This window comes from Hyla sarda, chromosome 3 (genome assembly GCF_029499605.1).
Source record: "Hyla sarda isolate aHylSar1 chromosome 3, aHylSar1.hap1, whole genome shotgun sequence".
Taxonomy (NCBI): domain Eukaryota; kingdom Metazoa; phylum Chordata; class Amphibia; order Anura; family Hylidae; genus Hyla; species Hyla sarda.
Genome location: NC_079191.1, coordinates 199102060 through 199124523, shown reverse-complemented (window position 1 = coordinate 199124523; position 22464 = coordinate 199102060). Strand labels below are relative to the sequence as shown.

The following is a 22464-nucleotide window of genomic DNA, read 5'->3' as shown; positions in this document are numbered from 1 at the left end:
CAAATCCAAACTTAATCAAAAGCCAATCCACAGCAAATCCTTCTGAAACTTATTTATAGAGGTTCACTTATCTCTTTGTACTTATTTTTCTCAGTATTTTCTTCCCTTAAGGCCCATGGATCATTTAAATTTGTAGAAACTATCAATATATATATATATATATATATATATATATATTTTAACATTATAGATTACCTTAAGAATAGCTCCTATATCACCAAGAAGTGGAAGGGCAATCTACAAACACAATGATAATGGTTATGAGTTAAACAGAATAAAACATAAAAATTACTTAACTATAGCAAAAAAGCATACATCAATCATGCTAACTTACTACAAGATGGTTAGCTAACACTGTCTATGAAAAGTGAAATATTTTTAAAGGGAATCGGTCACCAGACTGTTGGCAACACGTTAAATAGGGTAAAACAAGGTTTCTAACCAGGTCCTGGTGTCCTCCTCGGTGTCTACTAGAGTACCAAAAATACAGTTTTAAAATGTCCTGTGCCATATGATAATCAGTCACAAGTAGTCATCAGCATATGGTCCATTTTGATGTAATCATTGAGCTCCGTGCTGTAATCACTCCCACTCATGCGTAATTGAAAGCCCGGGCACCGCCGACATCACCGCACTGCTCCATTTCCTCACTGAAGTCTTGTGACCCCAGAGCAGGATTTCAGTGAGAAGAGGGAACAGAGAGATGACTTCAGCAGTGCCCGGGCTGTCAATCCTGGTTGAATGGGCGTGATTACAGACTGGAGCTCTGTGGCTACATGAAGATGCTGCACACCCCGATGAATACTTGCTGCTGATTATCAATTGGCTTGCGACAATTTTAAACTTCATTTTAAAGGGGTACTCCGGTGCTTAGACATCTTATCCCCTATCCAAAGGATAGGGGATAAGATGCCTGACCGCGGGAGTCCCGCCGCTGGGAACCCCCGTGATCTTGCACGCGGCACCCCGTTTGTAATCAGTCCCCGGAGCGTGTTCGCTCCAGATCTGATTACGGGCGATCACAGGGCGGGTGGCGTGTGATGTCACGCTCCGCCCCTCAATGCAAGCCTATGGGAGGGGGTCCCCAGCGGCGGGACTCCTGCGGTCCTTTGGATAGGGGATAAGATGTCTAAGCACCGGAGTACCTCTTTAAGCACTCTAGCTGACGCTCAGGAAGACATTGGGACCTGGTAAGAAACCCTTATATTCCATCAATTATATTGGGTAAAATTTGGTCACAGGTTCCCTTTAAAGTTGTGCAAGTTTGTTAAGCATTTATTCCTGGGAAAAGGAACACTTTGACTTATTTTACATATGTAATGCTTCTTCCAAAATAATAAATGCCTTCCATGATGGATTCAACTGGTTGAGAATACATTTTTCTGGGATTATTGGAAACTATGGAGGAGATTTATCAATGTTTTGCTGTGCAAAGTCTTTTCTGTATGTTTTTTTCTTTTTTTGCGCAGTTTCTTGCTATTGTGCACCGAATTTATCAAAAAGGCGCACAAACTTTAATAAATATTGTGCAATTTTAAATTCACCTCACAAATGGCTATGAGCCGCCAAATTGGAAGTTTACTTTTGTTTTCCCTCAAAATGAGTTGCCTGTGCTCCGGAGACCTGTGTGGTCCGTACAGAAGGTGCTGTCATAGCAGGTTGTCCTAGTTATAAGTGTTTCATGTTAAACAGTGTTTCTGCCTGTCTTATTTTTGAACACAGCTAAAATAAAAGCTGCACAGAATACCAGACATTACCATGGTACCGACGGCCCTTTTTATAATGACGTCATACAGAAAGTTCTAAATAGTTTGGCAACAGCTGGAGACACTACTACTGGTGTTGTTTTTTACCCCCACAAAGCCATAGAGATTAGGCATTTTTGTTGCCCCAGGTGCTTAATCACCAAAAGTGATCAATAACATAACAACCTTGTGAGCGCAAAAGAATTTGCATGCTCCAAGTTGTAATAACAGAGAGCCATCCATCACATCTGTCTGTTAAGACACATGCACTAACCTTCAGACTAACCGCAGCTTACCTGTTACCGAGCTGTCTCTCCCGCAGCATTTTTACCACCTAGGCCATTGTAACTAGGATTGTCACCGCTCCCTGGTCTCAAAGCTTGGGACTCTCATTTTGCCCTCTCTAGTTTATTAGGTGAGTGACAAGGTTTTTTTTTTAACATTTGCACAAAAATGTTGCACCTTTTTAACAAAAGGGCAGTTAATAAATAATATCCACTGCATGTGCAACTGCACAGCCCTGCAACCTACAGCCAGTTTTTCCAAAAAAACTTCTATTTCAAAAAGCTAAATTGTGCCTTTTTACAACCAAAATGACAGGAACAGCTTGATAAATCTCCCCCCATGTGACTTGATTCAGTAATATAATTGTAATTGACAAAACTTTTAAGGAAGCCAGATACCTTCAACAGGGAATACTTGAAATACTTTCTAAAACAAGGTAGATTATATATCGACCAACATATGCCCCCATACAAAGGCTTTTCTAATTGTATATGGATAACAAAGATCTTAGCTAGCAGATCCCTGGTAACTCAACTATTATGTATTTGTTTTTTCCTGGTGAAAGGATTAAACTTTTTTTTTTCATTTAAAGAAAGGGAATATTGATTATGGCAACAAAGTACATTCTTTCACATACTGGGTCACCTGGAGGACCTGGGAGTCCTGGTCTGCCATCTCTGCCTGGAACACCCTGTACGTAAAAGTAAAATCACACAAGTTATTATATCAATATTGTTACTTCCTCCATTAGAAATACACAAATATTATTAATACAGTGCACTGAATTAAATATATAGTCAGACATTTAGGGGTTCCAATGTAATAGTGATATACCTAAGATTATATGCAACCATTGGTACTCACACCGATCACCACAACATAGGCACATATAGTTCATTGTGGTGCTAAAGCATCTTCTGCTTCCACCAGACACAATGCAACATACTGTCTGTTCAAGAGCTGTGTCTGGAATTTAAATGCCCTTGCCTTGTCAACAAAGGTCAATATCTGTTTAAAACTCTCACAACTTCATAAACCTATAGATATTCTGAAATAATTCAATTTTCCCTACAATGTTGCTGTAAAATATCACAGGATTTAATTAATGAGACCACCAGATCGAGTATCTTTTGTACATGAACATACTACTCACTTGTGCACCTGGGGGGCCTGGCAATCCTGGAAGACCCTGTGGACCCTGAAAAAGGTATACTTTTCAGTCTAATCATGTGCTAGGTATTATATCAATCAACATACAAACTGAATAAATAAATATCATTTATCAATCAAAAGTATTGACTACTATATAAAAGTATTTATATTTTACCCATGTATAAAGTATTCGAATTCTGGTGTTTAGCTAAAGCATCATGCGTTGCTGTAACGATACCCGGGCCTATCATGGGGCTTCGACATTGGACCAATCACATCTGGCCTCAGAGTCCATGCCCTTCTTAGGTAAATATTATACCTAGCTAGTCTTGACCTGTGTTCAGTCTTTCTGCACTACCGTTTGTATAACTCCTTGCTTCATTAAAAGGGTAATTCGGTGGATTTTTTTTTCCTCTTGATCTTTTTTCCTCTAATCCTTTCAGTACTTATCAGCTGCTGTATGCTCCAGAGGAAGCTGAGTTTTGTCTGACCACAGGGCTCTCTTCTGACACCTCTGTCTGTGTCAGAAACTGTCCAGAGTAGGAACAAATCCCCATAGCAAACCTCTTCTTCTCTAGCCAATTCCTGACATGGACAGAGGTGTCAGCAGAGAGCACTGTAGTTAGACAGAAAAGAACAACTCAACTTCCTCTGTAGTATACAGTAGCTGAAAAGTACTGGAAGGATTATGATTTTTTTTAATAGATGTAATTTACATATCTGTTTAACTTTCTGGCACCAGTTGATTTGAAAAAAATAAATAAAAATGTTTTCCACCGGAGTGCCCCTTCAATCCTGTTTATTCTGACCCTTAGTTAAATGACTTGATTATTCATATGGTTTTCATATTGCTTCTGTGCGCTCTCTTGGTTTTGATTTGGCCAGTCTGTCTGTGCTTTTTTTTTGTCTGTTTATCCCTGTGTTTTGTACATTGTGCTTTTCCTGTTAATCCTTTGTATCCTGACCTGTTTTCCTAATTGTACAGTATATTGTTTATTGTTTTGGACCTTGTTACACCCCTGTGCTAACTCAGAACAGGGACCACCACCCAGTTGAGGATCTATCACTTAGAACAGATACTCAAGTGGGCAGGGCAAGGGGCTGTGGGTGAGCTCAGTGCTGCACGTATCCCTCACATATATGGCAGCATTTCTCTGAATTAGGCATTGAACAATCAACAGTTATCAAATAAAAATAAAATGTAACAATTGTAATATATGTAATTTATGTTGCTGTTGAGAGTATGGTTTGAACTCCAGAGTGAGTGGTCACATGTAAGCAGAGCCCTGTCCTAGTCCTGTACACTGCATTCCCAAGTCCTGACCAGTCTGGACCACACCTTTGTCTAACTATGAAACTGAGTTAAAGCGGTACTCCACTGGAAAACATTTTTTTTTTTAAATCAACTTGTGCCAGAAAGTTAAACAAATTTGTAAATTACTTCTATTACAAAATCTTAATCCTTCCAGTACTTATCAGCTTCTTTATGATCCACAGGAAGTTCTTTTTTCTTTTCAGTCTTACCACAGTGCTCTCTGCTAACACCTCTGTCCATTTTAGGAACTTTCCAGACCAGGAGAGGTTTACTATGGGGATTTGCTCCTACTCTGGACAGTTCCTGACATAGACAGATGTGTAAGCAGAGCACTGTGGTCTGACAGAAAAAAAAATTCAAAATGAAAAGAACTTCCTTTGGATGATACAGCAGCTAATAAGTACTGGAAGGATTAATATTTTTCAATAGAAGTAATTTACAAATTTGTCTAACTTTTTGGCCCCAGTTGATTAAAAAAAAAGTTTCCAGAAGTTTTCTAGCGGATCTAGTTTAATCCCTTAAGGACCAAGGGCGTACAGGTACACTCTGATGTCCTGGTACTTAACGACCAAGGGCATACCTCTACCCCCTTGGGAATTCCAGTCCACAACGCCTTATAAAAAGGTAAAGTTGGGGTCTACTCCAGCATGTTATTGTAATTTTTTTTACACTAACATGCTGATGTTACCCCATACTTTTCATTTTCACAAGAGGTAAAAGGAAAAAAGACCCCCAAAAATTGTAATTCAACTTCTCCTGAGTACGGAAATACCCCATATGTGGATGTAAAATGCTCTGTGGGCGCACAACAAAGCTCAGAAGTGTAGCACTATGTACATTTGAGGTGATCTGCACAGGGGTGGCTGATCGTTACAGCGGTTCTGACAAACACACACACACACACACAAAAAAACACCCACGTGTGACCCATTTTGCAAACTACACCCCTCACAGAACATAAAAAGTGGTTTAGTTAGCCTAAACACCCCACAAGTGTTTGAAAATTTTTCGTTAAATTTGGACGTGAAAATGAAAAATTTGTATTTCTTCACTAAAATGCTGGTGTTATCCCAAATTTTTCATTTTCACAAAGGGTAATGAAAAAAGCCCCCCAAAATTTGTAACACCATTTCTTCCGAGTATATAAATACCCCATTTGTGGATGTAAAGTGCTCTGCGGCGGCACATTACAGAGCTAGGAAGAGTAAGGAGCGCCATTGGGTTTTTGGAGAGAGAATTTGGCTGGAATTGAAGGCCATGTGTGTTTACAAAGCCCCCACATGTGACCCCATTTTAGAAACTACACCCTTCACAGAATTTACTAAAGGGTGCAGTGAGCATGTACGCCCCACAGGTGTCAGATTTTTGGAACAGTAATCCATGAAAATGAAATGTTTTTTTTTCATTTGCACAGAACACTGTTGCAAAGATCTGTCAAATGCCAGTGGGGTGTAAATGCTCACTTTACCCATTGTTACATTCTGTGAGGGGTGTAGTTTCATAAATAGGGTCACATGTGGGGGGTCCACTGTTCTGGCAACATGGGGGCTTTATAAATGCACATGTCTCCTGGTGCTCCTTCTCTTCTGAGCATTGTAGTTTGCCCACAGAGCAGTTTCCATCCACACATGGGATATTTCCATACTCAGAAGAAATGGGGTTACAAATTTTGGGGGGCATTTTCTCCTATTACCTCTTGTAAAAATGGTAAATTTGGGGAAAAAATTGCATTTTAGGAAAAAAAATTCCATTTACACATCCGACTTTAACAAAAAGTCGTCAAACAAATTGAGGGGTAAAATTTCCAAAATAGTATGCCATGTATTTTTTTTTTTTTGCTGTTCTGGCTTCCTAAATGCGACATAGTCCCAAAAACCATTTCAGCAAAATTTGCTTTCCAAAAGCCAAATGTTATTCCTTCTCTTCTGAGCATTGTAGTGCGCCCAACAGTGCATTTGACGTCCACTCATGGGGTATTTCCACACTCAGAACAGATGGGGTTACAAACTTCGCAGCATTTTCTCCTATTACCTCTTGTAAAAATAAAAATTTTTGTGGAAAACTAGCATTTTAGTGGAAAAAAAATGTTTTATACATCCAAGTTTAGCGAAAAGTTGTCAAACACCTGTGGGGTGTTAAGGCTCACTGTACCCCTTGTTACATTCCTTGAGGGGTGTAGTTTCCAAAATAGTATGCCATGTGATTTTTTTTTTTTTTGCTGTTCTGGCACCATAGGGGCTTCCTAAATGCGACATGCCCCCCAAAAACCATTTCAGCAAAATTTGCTTTCCAAAATGCCAACATAAAGTAGACATATTGTGTATGTGAATCAATATATCATTTATTTGGTATGTCTATTTTCCTTACAAGCAGAGAGCTTCAAAGTTAGAAAAATGCTAAATTTCCTAATTTTTCATTACATTTTGGAATTTTTTACCAAGAAATGATGCAATTATCTGCAAAAATTTCCACTATGTTAAAGTAGAATATGTCATGAAAAAGCAACCTCGGAATCAAATTCATAAGTAAAACAGTGGTCAGATGTGCAAAAAACGCTCTGGTCCTTAAAGGGGTACTCCGGCCGTCACGTCCCCTCCCATAGACTTGCATTGAGGGGGCGGGGTGTAATGTCATGAGGGGACGGGTCATGACATCACGATAATCCGTCCCTGTGGATGGGAGGCAAAAGACTGCGAACCTCCAGCATTTCCGGGAGTACTTACAGGTGGGTGCTGCATGCTAGATTGCGGGGATAGGGAATAAGATGTCTTGGGGCCAGAGCACCCCTTTAAGGTAAAAATGGGCTTGGTCCTTAAGGGGTTAAGCTCAAAGAGCTGCTAAAATGCTGCAGAAATGCACCCACTGTGAGCCCCAACATTATACCTGCACTCATCTCGCCCAGCACGCCTGAGTGGAAGAACCTGAAAACAAGTCTGCGGCACATTCATTGGTACCAGGGGAAACGCCTGCTTTATTCAATCCTCCCATGTGAGTATGTAGTATTTATGAATAGGAGTTTGAAACGTACGTTTGACAAAGTGTGTGGAGTGTGGAACTCCTCAACCCAAACTAATTATGTTCCCAGTTATTTATCCGCACCATTTATTTGCATTGACATATCTCCTTGGTTGCATACTGTTTAAGTCCTTCTAAATGTCCCAGCTAGTCAGTAGCTTACCCTCTCTTTATAATGTGGTGATATGTATTTTTCTCAGTTAAGATCAGTAGTAGGTCCCTAAAACACCTAGGAATGATTAGATATTATTTATATTACTGTATCTCATGACTACCAGTGCTTTTAGTTGTATTCCATTGTACATGTCTCTGTACTCAGTGGTGGTTTTATGTTGTTGATAAATGTTCTAAAAAAAAATTCTACAAACATTAACACTTACCTGTATACCTGGAATTCCTGGTTGTCCTATTGGACCCTGTAAGTAACAAAGAAATAAGAAAATATTAAATTACAAGGTATTTAAAAGTACACCAATAGAATATAGAGCTATAGACTCCAATGTATACTAACAATTAATACATTTTATTATTATCACATTAAAAATCACACGAGGTATAACAGACTCCAAAACAGAAACAACAGAGTCACACAGGACAACTAGTGAATGGTATAATTCCACAGAATTACAACATAGGTTGAGTTGTTAATATAGGTCTGATACTGCATATCTGCCAGAGTAAAATAGAGGGTGCTCATACTATTAACAGGGGGGCTGGAGGAGCTGGAGGAAGGAAGCCCCCTGAGAAACATTCGCTGTGGAACTGTTGAACCTGTTTCATTGGATTCTTGTGGTAATTCCAGAGGTAATATATGACAATGACCACAGGGCTTCAGTCTTGAAAAGACTATATAGATTTGTTTTAATGTAAATTGAAGATTTTGAATAGATTCACAAGTTTAATGTGACAGCAGTATGAGGAAACCATATGGTGGCACAATGACAGAGCCTGGAGGTGGCAGTATCAGTAAGAGGAGACCATTTGGCCACACAATGAGAGAGCCTGGAGGTGGCAGCATCAGCATGAGGAGTCCATATGGCGGCACAATGACAGAGCCTGGAAGTGGCAGCATCAGCATGAGGAGACCATATGGTGGCGCAATGACAGAGCCTGGAGGTGGCAGCAGCAGTATGAGGGCCATGCCAACTGAGGGTTGATTCTGAGGAACCCACTGACTGTTGACTGGGGGTGTCGGATGTCACTTGGGATGAAGTGGGTGATCGAGAGAAACCAATCAATCACAGCTGCTGGGTTGCTGGTTGAGACAAGACTGCTAGCTGACACCGGGAGCTCGGACCTCTCCCTGCGACTCCTGCTGCCACACGCCCCTACTCTGCTGCGACCTCTGCCTGCGCCTGATGAATTTAGGCCTCTGCCACTCCTCTGTTCATGTCCTGGCACTTCTCTGCCTGACATATTTATACACCAGCTGCGTGTGAATATGTTGCACTTATGAGAGGAGAACAATGCGCTCTATTATGCTTAAAACTGTATTAGACTACAAATACAAGTGTGTAGCTTTGGCTGGCCTTTCACAGTAATTGGCCCAAATTAGGTCCAAATTAGTTTAACAGGAAAATATATAAAGGGCACATTTATGAGAGGTGGACAATATGCTCTACTACAAACTGTATAAGGCTACAAAAACAAGTGTGTAGCTTTGGCTGGCCTTTAATAGCAACTAGGAACTAATGACTTTAACAGGAACAAAATCATACACCACGTATGTGTACGTACAGTTTTTAGTAATCACTAGCTGAGTACCAGGCGTTGCCCAGTTTTTCCTTCCTAATCCTTGTTGGGGAGGAAAATAAACAAAGGAGGAAGCTTTTCACTTCATATCCAGTCCTCATATATTGTTGTCATATCCCAACCCCATATCCCAACCTCCTATCCCGAACTCCTATCTCGACCTCATATCCTGTACTCATATCCCGTCCTTATATCCCGGCCTCCTATCCCATCTTCCTATCCCTACCTCCTATCTCGACCTCCTATCCTGACCTCCTATCCCGACCTCCTATCTTGACCTCCTATCCTGACCTCCTATCCCGACCTCCTATCCCGACCGCCTATCTCAACCTCCTATCCCGACCTCCTATCCCGACCTCATATCCTGTCCTCCTTTCCCATCCTCCTATCCGGTCCATCTAATCCCAACCTCCTATCCCGAACCTCCTATCCTGATCTCCTATCCCGTCCTCATATCCCGTGCTCCTATCTCTACCTCCTATCTCACCTCCTATCCTGACCTCCTATCCCGTCCTCCTATCCTGACCTCCTATCCCGTCCTCCTATCCCGTCCTACTTTCCAGTCCTCCTATCCAGTCCTCCTATCCAGTCCTCCTATCCAGTCCTCCTAACCAGTCCTCCAATCCTCCTATCCCGTCCTCCTATCCCGTCCTCCTATCCCGTCCTCCTATCCCGACCTCCTATCCCGACCTCCTATCCCGTCCTCCTATCCCGTCCTCCTATCCCGACCTCCTATCCCGACCTCATATCCCGTCCTCCTATCTCGACCTCATATCTCGACCTCATATCCTGACCCGTAATGTATACCAGGTATTGAAATATTTCCAGCAGTAAGGAAGTCATGGGGGAAGATACATTTCCCCTTGATTTGCATGGGACTTTACACAAAAACGCTGACCATCACAAATGGGGGTAGTTAAGGGTTAAATTAACTATCCTATATTTTAAGTGGACATATAAGTAACATGTGACCAAGTATTATCAAAATATCTCCAGCCGTTTGGAAGTTATGCAGTAACATATATTTCCCGTAGACTTGTATGGGACTTTAAACATAAGCCCCACCCCTGGCAAATGGGGGTGAGTAAGGGTTAAATCACCTATCCTATGTTAGTTGTTGACATATAAGTAACATGTGACCAAGTATTATGGAAATATCTCCAGCCGTTTGGAAGTTATGCAGTAACATATTTCCCGTAGACTTGTATGGGACTTTAAACATAAGCCCCGCCCCTGGCAAATGGGGGTGAGTAAGGGTTAAATTACCTATCCCAAGTTTGTTGTTGGCATATAAGTAACATGTGTGCCAAGTTTCATGTTAATATCTTTAGCCGTTTGGACGTGATGTTGGAACATACACACATACACACACACACACACACACGTTGAGTTTTATATATATAGATTTATTTAGAGCAGTGTTTTTCAAGCGTGGTCCTCAAGACCCCCCAACAGGTTATGTTTTCAGGATTCCCTTAGTCTTTCATAGTGATGAGCGACATAGGCCATATTCAAATTCACAATATTTTGTGAATATATGGATGAATATTCGTCCTATATTCGCAAATTTTGCATATTTGTTAACTTTTTTTTCGATGTGAAATTCATAATGAAATTTGCAAAATGTGCATGCGCGATTATATCTTTCAACTAACTACTTTCCTTTTGGTTGCTAGGGATGTTGCTAACCTCTGACAACTGTATTCGTATTCTTCTCATTGGCCCACAAGCTAAAAGAAGGGAGGGATCAGTGTCCTCCGGAAGTGGCGATATTCGCAAATTTGCGCTTATTCGCCTTATTTGGACCACAAGTTGGAAGCAGGTAGGGATGGTCACTTTTTATTTACACAGTCCACATCATTGGGATCTGTACTGTGAAAAAAAAAGGAATATTTTTATAATAAATATATTTTGATAAAAATTTGCTATTCGAATATTTGCGCTTAACACTAGTCTTTCACAGGTGATATAATCGTGGTGATGCCTGATTCACTGACCATAATTACATCACCTGTAAAGGAAACCCAGGTCTTGAGGACCACACATGAGAAACACTGATTTAGAGCTACATAGTTTTTATCATGTGAAATTGTCTTACCTATGTTTATATATATATATATATATATATATATATATATATATATATATTTTTTTTTTTTTTTTATATATGTTATGTACCCTAATATGCCTAACCATGTGACCCCTTCCCTTTGTGCCCTCACATAGCCACACCCAGAAATTGAGTGGTCTGCTTAGTCTAAAATGCCTGGGCCTATTTTTGGTCCCAGACGGGCACTGATGGAGGCAATCACAATTCCCACTATTTCACTGCACCAGTCTCTTTGCTTACTAAATATTACCTCATAGCAGAGCTCCCTGCATACTAATCTATGCATTCTGTATGCAGTACGTTTCTCAGATTCCATTAGTAAGGTTTGCAAAAACGACAACATTTTATCATTGAACTTTTTGATAGCATGAAAGGAAGTAAAAAATTCTTCTAGCTCTCTATCGGACAAGTCAATACATCATCAGTGTAGATATTTTTCTAAAAATGAATTCACACTTAGTCCGTAATGTACCGTAATGGATAAGGCAGCAACAATATAGGTAAATAATTTTATATGTAGTTTTCTTAAAAGCATTTCTATGTTTGTATTCAGCTCCTAGATACTAAAGCTGAAAACTCAACTTTTACAAAAATACTTTTTAGTGGATCAAGTGCTCTAAGCCCTCAGTAATGCCAAAGGCCGATGTAATGCCGAGCAGTAAAGGAAGAACAAACTCCTCTGCGCCTGATTAAAACATGTCCGCTAATATCTAGTTGGATAGTTGTGAAAGGATGCAGAAAGTAAAACCAATTAAAAAAGGTATGAATAAATATTAAGCTGATGCTGTTCTATGACGGGGATGAACATATTAGGTCAGTGGATAGCAACAAAACATTTACTTAAAAGAGAGAAATGTGTTTAAAGCTAGAAAGGTGGACAAGAAATGCTATAAGCATAACTATTTGAAAATGCCTGGAGCATGTTGTAACTTAAACCACAGAAAACTTTTGGGAATGTTAATACGAAACTAAAACATGTAAAATAAAATATGAAAGCTGTGTTCATCTTCCCACCATCCCACAGTTTTGTCCAGTTTGCACAGAATACCGTGAATGAAACAAAATTACAAGATGGCTTTACGTCTTGACATTTAACACGATTATGTGCAAAATTAAAAGGATTTTTATCTGAAACAAATATTTTAAATCTGAAAATGATTGGCAAATGAAATGACATTTACCCCTTCACTACCTGTAACATAGAGATACAGATAGAAAAGTGTGCATACCCTTGGAGAAATAGTAATACACACACACAAACACACACACACATATAACAGAACCGCTACTGTCAGGATTCTGCAGGCTGGAGGTGGATCCTCTGTGTCAGAGAGGGATTGGCGTGGACCGTGCCGGCAGACCAGTTCTAAGTTGCTACTGGTATTCACCAGAGCCCGCCGCAAAGCGGGATGGTCTTGCAGCGGCGGTAGCAACCAGGTCGTATCCAGCGGCAACGGCTCAACCTCTCTGACTGCTGAGATAGGCGCGGTACAAGGGATCAGGCAAGAGCAAGGTCGGACGTAGCAGAAGGTCAGGGCAGGCAGCAAGGATCGTAGTCAGGGGCAACGGCAAGAGGTCTGGAACACTGGCTTGGGGCATACAAAGAACGCTTTCACTGGCACAATGGCAACAAGATCTGGCAAGGAAGGGAAGGGGAAGTGAAGTTATATAGTGAAGTGCACAGGTGAACACACTAATTAGAACCAGGCGCCAATCAGCGGCGCACCGGCCCTTTAAATCGCAGAGAACCGGCGCGCGCTTGCCCTAGGGAGCAGAGCCGCGCGCGCCGGGACAGAACAGACATGGAACGAGTCTGGTAAGCGGACCGGCATGCGAACCGCGAGCGGGCACGTCCCGCAACGCAGATCGCATCCCGGCTAGGGGCATTATTGCAGCGTTCACGGTCAGCTGGTCTGACCGGGGCGCTGCGAACCGGCAGACGCTGCGAGCGTTCCGGGGAGGAGCGGGGACCCGTAGCGCTCGGCGTAACAGTACCCCCCCCCCTTGGGTCTCCCCTCTCTTTTTGGAACCTGAAAATTTGTGAATGAGGTCCTTGTCGAGAATGTTATCCTCGGGTTCCCACGACCTCTCCTCAGGGCCGCAATTCTCCCAATCTACGAGAATTTTTTTTTCACCTCAGACCCACTTAGACGCGAGAATTTCTTTAACCGAGAAGACATCTGAGGACCCGGAGACAGGAGTAGGAGCGACAACCTTGGGAGAGAATCGGTTAAGGATAAGAGGTTTAAGGAAACATGAAAAGCGTTAGGAATACAGAGAGAAGGGGGAAGAAGGAGTTTGTAGGAGACAGGATTGATTTGGCACTTGATTTTAAAGGGTCCAAGATAACGTGGTCCCAGTTTATAACTGGGGACACGGAAGTGGATATACTTGGCGGAGAGCCACACCTTGTCTCCAGGAGCAAAGACAGGAGGATTTCTTCACTTTTTGTCGGCATGCTTCTTCATCCGGGATGAGGCCTGTAGGAATGATTTTTAAGTCTCTTTCCAGATGGTAGAGAAGTCCCGGGTAACTTCGTCAACAGCGGGCAAACCAGAAGGCGTGGGAGTGGGGAGGGGGGGCAGAGGGTGACGGCCGTACACCACAAAGAACGGGGATTTAGTGGAGGATTCAGAGTCTTTGAAATTGTACGAGAATTCAGCCCAGGGTAGAAGATTGGCCCATTCATCCTGGCGGGAGGAAACAAAATGTCGCAAATAGTCACCAAGAACCTGGTTAACTCTCTCTACTTGCCCATTGGATTGGGGATGATAGGAAGACGAGAAATTTAATTTGATTTTTAGTTGGTTACAGAGAGCTCTCCAGAATTTCGACACAAATTGAACGCCTCTATCCGAGACGATATGCGTGGGAAGCCCGTGAAGGCGAAAAATGTGCACAAAAATTTTTTCGCCAACTGTAGCACAGAAGGAAGGCCTGGAAGTGGAATAAAATGTGCCATCTTGGAAAAACGATCAACGACCACCCAAATGACTGAGTTGCCATGGGATAAAGGCAGATCCGTTCTAAAGTCCATGGCAATCTGAGACCATGGTAGCTCAGGGACAGGCAGAGGATGAAGGAGGCCGGCAGGCTCCTGGCTAGAAGTCTTGTCCCGGGCACAGACTGTACAAGCCTGAACAAAATCAGCAACATCCGCTTCCAGAGTAGGCCACCAATAAAATCGAGAGATGAGTTGGATGGACTTCTTGACGCCAGCATGGCCGGCGAGGTACGAGGAGTGTCCCCACCTGAGGATCTTGAGGCGTTGGCGTGGAGGGACTAAAGTCTTTCCAGGAGGTGTTTGTCTGATGGAAGCTGGGGAAGAGGAGATCAGACATTCAGGAGGAACAATGTGTTGCAGTGGGGCTTCCGTTTCGGAGGCATCAGAGGAACGAGAGAGGGCATCAGCCCTGATGTTTTTATCAGCAGGACGAAAATGAATCTCAAAATAAAACGGGCAAAAAACAACGACCACCTAGCCTGGCGTGGGTTCAGCCATTTGGCCGACTGAAGATAAGAGAGATTCTTGTGATCAGTGTAGATGATAATTGGGTATTTGGAACCCTCCAGCAGGTGCCTCCATTCCTCGAGGGCTAGTTTTATGGCCAGCAGTTCTCGATCACCAATGGAGTAATTTTTCTCCGCCGGGGAGAAGGTCTTAGAAAAGAAACCACAGGTAATATTATGTCCAGAAGAGTCTTTTTGTAGGAGTACAGCTCCAGCTCCCACCGAGGAGGCGTCTACCTCCAGTAAGAAGGGTTTAGATGGATCAGGTCTGGAGAGTACAGGAGCAGAAGAAAAGGCAGTTTTGGAAAAATGTGGAATAAATTGTCGGTAGTAATTGGTAAACCCCAAGAAGCATTGGATAGCTCGGAGACCGGAGGAGCGTGGCCAATCTAACACGGCTGACAGTTTGTCTGGGTCCATTTGAAGTCCCTGGCCAGAGACTAAATATCCTAGGAAGGGAAGAGTTTGGCATTCAAAGAGACATTTCTCCATCTTGGCATATAATTGATTGTCACGGAGTCTCTGGAGCACAAGACGGACATGACGGCGGTGTTCTTCGAGGTTAGAAGAGAAAATCAAAATGTCGTCCAAGTAAACCACAACACAAGTATATAACAGATTACGAAAAATTTCATTCACAAAGTCCTGGAAGACAGCAGGGGCGTTGCAGAGCCCAAAGGGCATAACCAGATATTCAAAGTGTCCGTCTCTGGTATTAAATGCGGTCTTCCACTCATCCCCTTCCATGATGCGGATGAGATTATATGCACCTCTTAAATCCAATTTGGTGAAGATGTTAGCGCCACGTAGGCGGTCAAAGAGTTGTGAGATAAGAGGCAGGGGATAGCGTTTTTTTATAGTGATCTTATTAAGACCGCGGTAATCGATGCATGGCCGTAAGGAACCGTCTTTTTTGGAGACAAAGAAGAACCCCGCTTCGGCAGGGGAGGCGGACTTGCGGATGAATCCCCTTTTTAAATTTTCATGTCGGATGTAATCCGACATGGCTTGTGTCTCCGGAGCTGACAGAGGGTAGATCCTGCCCCGGGGTGGAGTAGTACCAGGAAGGAGATCAATAGGGCAATCATAAGGCCTGTGAGGAGGCAAATTCTCTGCTTGTTTTTTGCAAAAAACATCGGCATAGTCCAAATAGGCCTTGGGGAGACCTGGTATAGGAGGAGCCACAGGAGTTTGACTGGCGGGACTGGGGGCAGGCGTGAGGCATTTTTTGTGGCAAGAAGCACCCCAGTTCTTGATTTCCCCGGTGGTCCAGTCAAGGGTAGGGGAATGGCGTTGGAGCCAAGGCAGTTCGAGAAGAATTTCAGAAGTGCAATTAGAGAGGACCAGAAATTCAATTTTTTCTTGATGAGGTCCAATGCACATTAACAGGGGTTCTGTGCGGTAACGCACTGTACAGTCCAATCTTTCTCCATTAACAGAAGCAATGTAGAGAGGTCTGGCGAGACTGGTCACTGGGATGTTGAACCTGTTAACGAAAGAGGCCAAAATAAAATTTCCTGCAGATCCAGAATCCAAGAAGGCCACAGAAGGAGGAGTTAGAATAAGAAATCCGCACATGCACAGTAAGACGTGGAGAAGCAGAGTTCACACCTAGAGCTGTCTCACCTTTGTGCGGAATCGGAGTGCGTCTTTCCTGATGTGGAGGACGGATAGGACAATCCTTCAGGAAGTGTTCGGTATTGGCACAGTACAGGCATAGGTTCTCATTGCGGCGGCGTGTCCTCTCTTGTGGTGTCAGGCGAGACCGGTCTACTTGCATAGCCTCCACGGCAGAAGGCACAGGAACAGATTGCAGCGGACCAGAGAAGAGAGGAGACGGGGAGAGAAACCGCCTAGTGCGAATAAAATCCATATCCTGACGGAGCTCCAGGCGTCTTTCGGAAAAGCGCATGTCAATGCGGGTGGCCAAATGAATAAGTTCATGCAGGTTGGCAGGAATTTCTCGTGCGGCCAGCACATCTTTGATGTTACTGGATAGGCCTTTTTTTGAAGGTCGCGCAGAGGGCCTCGTTATTCCAAGAAAATTCAGAGGCGAGGGTACGAAATTGGATGGCGTACTCGCCTACGGAAGAATTACCCTGAACGAGGTTCAGCAAGGCAGTCTCGGCAGAAGAAGCTCGGGCTGGTTCCTCGAAGACACTACGAAGCTCAGCGAAGAAGAACTGAACAGTGACAGTGACAGGATCATTGCGGTCCCAGAGCGGTGTGGCCCATGACAGGGCCTTCCCAGATAGGAGACTGACCACGCAAGCCACCTTCGACCGTTCAGTTGGAAATTGGTCCGACATCATCTCCAAATGCAGGGAACATTGCGAGAGAAAACCACGGCAAAGTCTAGAGTCCCCATCGAATTTGTCTGGCAAAGATAAGCGGAGGCTGGAAGCGGCCACTCGCTGCGGAGGAGGTGCAGGAGCTGGCGGAGGAGATGGTTGCTGTAGCTGTGGTAGAAGCTGTTGTAGCATACCAGTCAGTTGAGACAGCTGATGGCCTTGTTGTGCTATCTGTTGCGACTGCTGGGCGACCACCATGGTAAGGTCAGCGACAACTGGCAGCGGGACCTCAGCGGGATCCATGGCCGGATCTACTGTCAGGATTCGGCAGGCTGGAGGTGGATCCTCTGTGTCAGAGAGGGATTGGCGTGGACCGTGCCGGCGGACCGGTTCTAAGTTGCTACTGGTATTCACCAGAGCCCGCCGCAAAGCGGGATGGACTTGCAGCAGCGGTAGCAACCAGGTCGTATCCACCGGCAACAGCTCAACCTCTGACTGCTGAGATAGGCGCTGTACAAGGGATAGGCAAGAGCAAGGTCGGACGTAGCAGAAGGTCAGGGCAGGCAGCAAGGATCGTAGTCAGGGGCAACGGCAAGAGGTCTGGAACACTGGCTTGGGACATACAAAGAACGCTTTCCCTGGCACAATGGCAACAAGATCGGGTGAGGAAGGTAAGGGGAAGTGAAGTTATATAGGGAAATGCACAGGTGAACACACTAATTAGAACCAGGCGCCAATCAGCGGCGCACCGGCCCTTTAAATCGCAAAGAGTCGGCGCGCGCGCCTTAGGCAGCGGGGCCACGCGCGCCGGGACAGAACAGACGGGGAACGAGTCTGGTAAGCGGTCCGGGATGCGAACCGCGAGCGGGCGCATCCCGCAACGCGGATCGCATCCCGGCTAGGGGCATTATCGCAGCGTTCCCGGTCAGCTGGTCTGACCGGGGCGCTGCGAACCGGCAGACGCTGCGAGCGCTCCGGGGAGGAACGGGGACCCGGAGCGCTCGGCGTAATAGCTACAATCCTAAATATGGTAACAAAAAAATAAATTTACCACAATTTATAAGTCTGCATAGCCTTAAACAGGTACTCCAGAAGAAAAAAAAAAAACATTTTCAAATGAACTGATGCCAGAGAATGATACAAAATTGTAAATTATGTCTATTTAAAAATCTTAATCCTTCCAGTACTTATCAGCTGCTGTATGTTCCACTGGAAGTTCTTTTCGAATTTCTTTTCTGTCTAACCACAGTGCTCTCTGCTGACACCTCTGTATATATCAGGAACTGTCCAGAGCAGGAGCAAATCTCCATAGTGAAAAGTTCCTGAGACAGACAGAGGTGGCAGCAAAGAGCAGTGGCCATCAAGCCCCCTCCCATAGACATGAAAGGAAGGGGTGTAATGTGACATCACTAGGGGGCGTGGTCTTGGAAGCGGCACCTGGCACAGAATGCCGGGGGCTGCACTGAGATTGTGAGGGTCCCCAGCAGAGGGACCCCAGTGATCATTCATATTATCCCCTATCCTTTGGATAGGGGATAAGATGTATAAACCTGGAATACCCCTTTAAAAGTTGTTGATTGCATCCGGTCTCATCGTATTGCACCGGGTTATTAACCGAGAAAGTGGTAGGCATTATGCTCCTCTCCCCAGCCAGCCACCCATTGTAATGACAGTAATGGTGTAAGGATGACGGTTTGTATCACCTTCTTACTAAACTTTATTTATAACAAACAATTAACTTACCTGGGGACCTTCTGCAACTGCTCCAGGTAACCCTGGCTCTCCTGATGTTCCTTGTACCCCTGGCAAACCTCTTTCACCCTGTGAAATTAATATTGAATATATTACAGGGACAGGGGCTCATTAATTTGTAAAAAAAAAAAAAAATGGTCAATAATATATGCATGACTGGTAAAATGTTACTTTTTTTTCCCGTTTTAGCACAAGCTCAATGGACAAGTAAAAGTCTCATAGGATCCTCCTGCCAAATGAATTTTCAGTAAAAATGTCTGTTAAAGGGGAATTCCATGTGAGGTCTAAAAATATCCCTATCTTCTGTTTATTGTTGTTAAGTGAGAGGGTTTGTAAACAATTACAGAGGCTTGCAGGTAGGCAAAGGAAAATTTCAGGGTAGTGAAAGGTGAGGAGGATATTTTTTTATACAATAGGATATCTTATTTGTTATATGAGTTCACATGTACAGATTTTTGTAGAAAAATTGCTAACACCATATTTACACATTAAATAAACAAGAACATTGTCTATTTGCAAATTATGGTTGAACAAAAGTTTCTATAAATAAACCTACCTTAGGACCCCGTGGACCTAGTGCACCAGGTATCCCATTTGGTCCCTAATAAAAATATAAAGTGAGAAAAAAATTCATAAGACATTTTAAAACACATGACATCAGCTGTGTTATTAGGTGTATTCAAAATAAAATATTGCTGTGTGTCTGAGCTTAATAAAATGAATTCTGCCAATATGAAATATTTCACAGTCTCAGTTCAATCCAGTTATTTAAGACATGTTGGTGATTAACAAAAACAGATGTCCCAAAATGTCAGATATTTAACAATGGCACAAGACTTGAACACATATGTAAGACAAAACAAATGCTGTTATATATGGAGTCAAACTGTTTTATTAAGCAGACAATTTACTAATTTACCCATCTGTATTCTATAATTTGATATAGAAAAACAAACAGCATACACTTGAAAAAAAATGCTATGAAAATGCCATTGGAAGTGCAAAGTAAAAGCATAAATACTTACCGGTTCCCCAGGTAGTCCAAATCCTGGTGGTCCTGGTTCTCCTTTGGGACCTGGGGGTCCAGGAGATCCTACATGGCCACCGGAATCCCCCTATGAAATAAAGTTTTTTACATGCTCAATAGAAGGAAAACTCATACACACATTGTGCAAACATTACATTGCAAAATAGACCTTTATTATCATATTTTTCTATCATTTGTATTAGCAGAAGACTTTTTGCCAAGGTTTAACATTGTGGTCTAGAAGATGAGCACATTTTTCAAAACTTTGATTCAGCCGAACCCTTGTAAAAAGTCTGGTTCTAATGGCAAATATATTCTAATAGCAAAAATATTATGTATAACACCGTCAAATAGCCCTAAAGCCCCTAAAACACTGTGAGGTCACCCAGGAGTGTGCAAAAGTCATGTCAAATTTACAGCAACTTTTTTGGCTGTGTGTAAACAAATGGTGCCTGCCTTTTATTTTAAAAGTATAAAACAAAAAAGAAAACTGTCACAATTTACTTTCAGAACCGATGCAGAGCACTCTCTACAAAGCTGCTTTACTACAATTTCTATATATATATATATATATCTGTTGCTTTATCCCCAACTGTGTTGTTCACTGCTCAGTGTCCCTCACAGAGATATTCACCTAACACCTGCTATCCCTAAAATGGCTGCTGAAGCTATGTGCATAGGCTTTTATATTGTCTTTGACATCACCCTTACACTATCTCCTTATTGGCTGTTTGAAAAAGCATTATAGCCTGATATCATTTGATTCTTTATCCTTTCTGCCATATGGATGATGTTTGTAGGTTTTGCCAAGCTGAACCACCCAAAGTTTGAGCTTGCAATGAACTGAAATTTTAGCAAAGTACGGTCCATACTTGGGTTTTACAGGTTTGGTTCTCTCCTCTCTCTTTACAAAGCTAGTACATAAAAATATATGTAACTACAATAAAACACCAAGGCAATGTCACACAATGTAAGAAAATGATCAGATTTAATTTACAGATTTAATTTTTCTGCCAAATACAGAAAAGAATGAGCATTATTATTATTTTTGCTGTTATTTAATATTTTGGTACATTAAATATTTTAAATAGCAATTAAAAAAAACTAACTACAATAAACAAGTAAGGCTATGTTCACATACAATAAAAAATTACAATTACAAAAAATTGGGCATTTATCTGTTTTTTTAAACAGTGTGTGTTCACTAACAGATGCTTTTCCGCACACTTTCATAGTGCACACAAATTTTATGATGTGTGAACCCAGCCTAAAAAAAGCTTACCAGGAAATAATAATATTTAGCCTAAACTTTGTTCCAACCAACATAAGAACATGAAGCAAACTTTGTGATGATCTGAACAAAACAGTTATGATTTTAGCACAGGTGGGTGGTAGACATTGTTAAATATGTGAAATAAACATTTCTTAGCAACTATTACTAGGTGAATTTATTTTACTCCTAATTACATCTTAGTCATACAATACAGGCACTGTTCTTACATCTCATTCTATAATATTTTCAGATTAACTATAACAATGAATCACAAAATGAGCAAACTCAATAAAAAGGATTTACTTAATATAAAGGTAACTTCAAAAAGTGACATTTAAAGTTAAATACATAGAATAAAGTTAGCGAAAGAAAACATACTTTCTCTCCTTTAGTGCCTGGTTTTCCGGGTATTCCATGTTCTCCAGATAATCCCTGTTGTAAAAGAGCAGTGTTAAAAGAGAAAACAAAAACACTTTATGATAAATTTATTCCACATCCATATATTTACTAAGTTATCAACATAAAAATTTACAAAATGAATGTGTCTGTATCAAATTTACAAAATAAATGTGTATCTATCAAATTATTCAATCATAGCAAATCAATTAAATCATGTACAACTTTTGAACATTTTCTTCTTTTTATAAGCATACTGTGGTTAAACAAACAAACAAACAACAAATATATTCTTAAATGCCCTTTTAGTTACAAGGATCTCCATGTATTAGCCAGTGAATATTGGCTACACCAGCTCTCACTATGGAGGAGCCAGCATATTTGTGCATTCCATGGACAGGCTATTCATTGAATATTTCAGTGGGCACTGTACATTGAGGATTGTGTATGCCTAATACACACCCTGACTGTAAAGTCCCACTGACTACCTAATATTCACTCCTATTATAAAAATTAATTTCACGCCCATCTGACTGATTCCCTTAAGTGTCAGACAAACTATAAACCCACACATCTCAAGAACTGAAAAAAAAACTGTAAAAAGAAAAAGTATGAGATCAGGGCCCCCTTCTCAGTTTTTTGGGGGTTGGACAAATGGCCTCTTTAAACTGGTTGCTCATATAATTAGTTTAAGATTAGTTTAATATTTAAAAGAACTCAAGGTTCATGGATCTTCAGGTGGTGCCGATCCCCGCTGTTAAGCACTTCCTGCTCTCCCCTTGACCAAGTAATGCCCACTTAGCCAATCCTTAGCCATAGAGGTGACCTGCCTCAGCTAGTG

General features: G+C 42.2%; 1 protein-coding gene across 6 annotated transcripts in view; it reads right to left on the bottom strand.

Annotated features, from left to right (window-relative positions):
* The window catches only part of COL19A1 (collagen type XIX alpha 1 chain), a 1011804-nt gene that overhangs the window by 287602 nt on the left and 701738 nt on the right, over window positions 1–22464 (bottom strand). For all 6 annotated transcript variants that reach the window (XM_056565831.1, XM_056565835.1, XM_056565834.1 and 3 more), the window contains exons 25-32: window positions 21606–21659; window positions 19953–20042; window positions 19484–19528; window positions 18919–18996; window positions 7893–7928; window positions 3184–3228; window positions 2668–2721; window positions 196–237 (exon numbers count right to left, since the gene is read on the bottom strand). In XM_056565831.1, the coding sequence (XP_056421806.1) occupies window positions 196–237; window positions 2668–2721; window positions 3184–3228; window positions 7893–7928; window positions 18919–18996; window positions 19484–19528; window positions 19953–20042; window positions 21606–21659 (444 nt within the window). The remainder of the gene's footprint in view (window positions 1–195; window positions 238–2667; window positions 2722–3183; window positions 3229–7892; window positions 7929–18918; window positions 18997–19483; window positions 19529–19952; window positions 20043–21605; window positions 21660–22464) is intronic.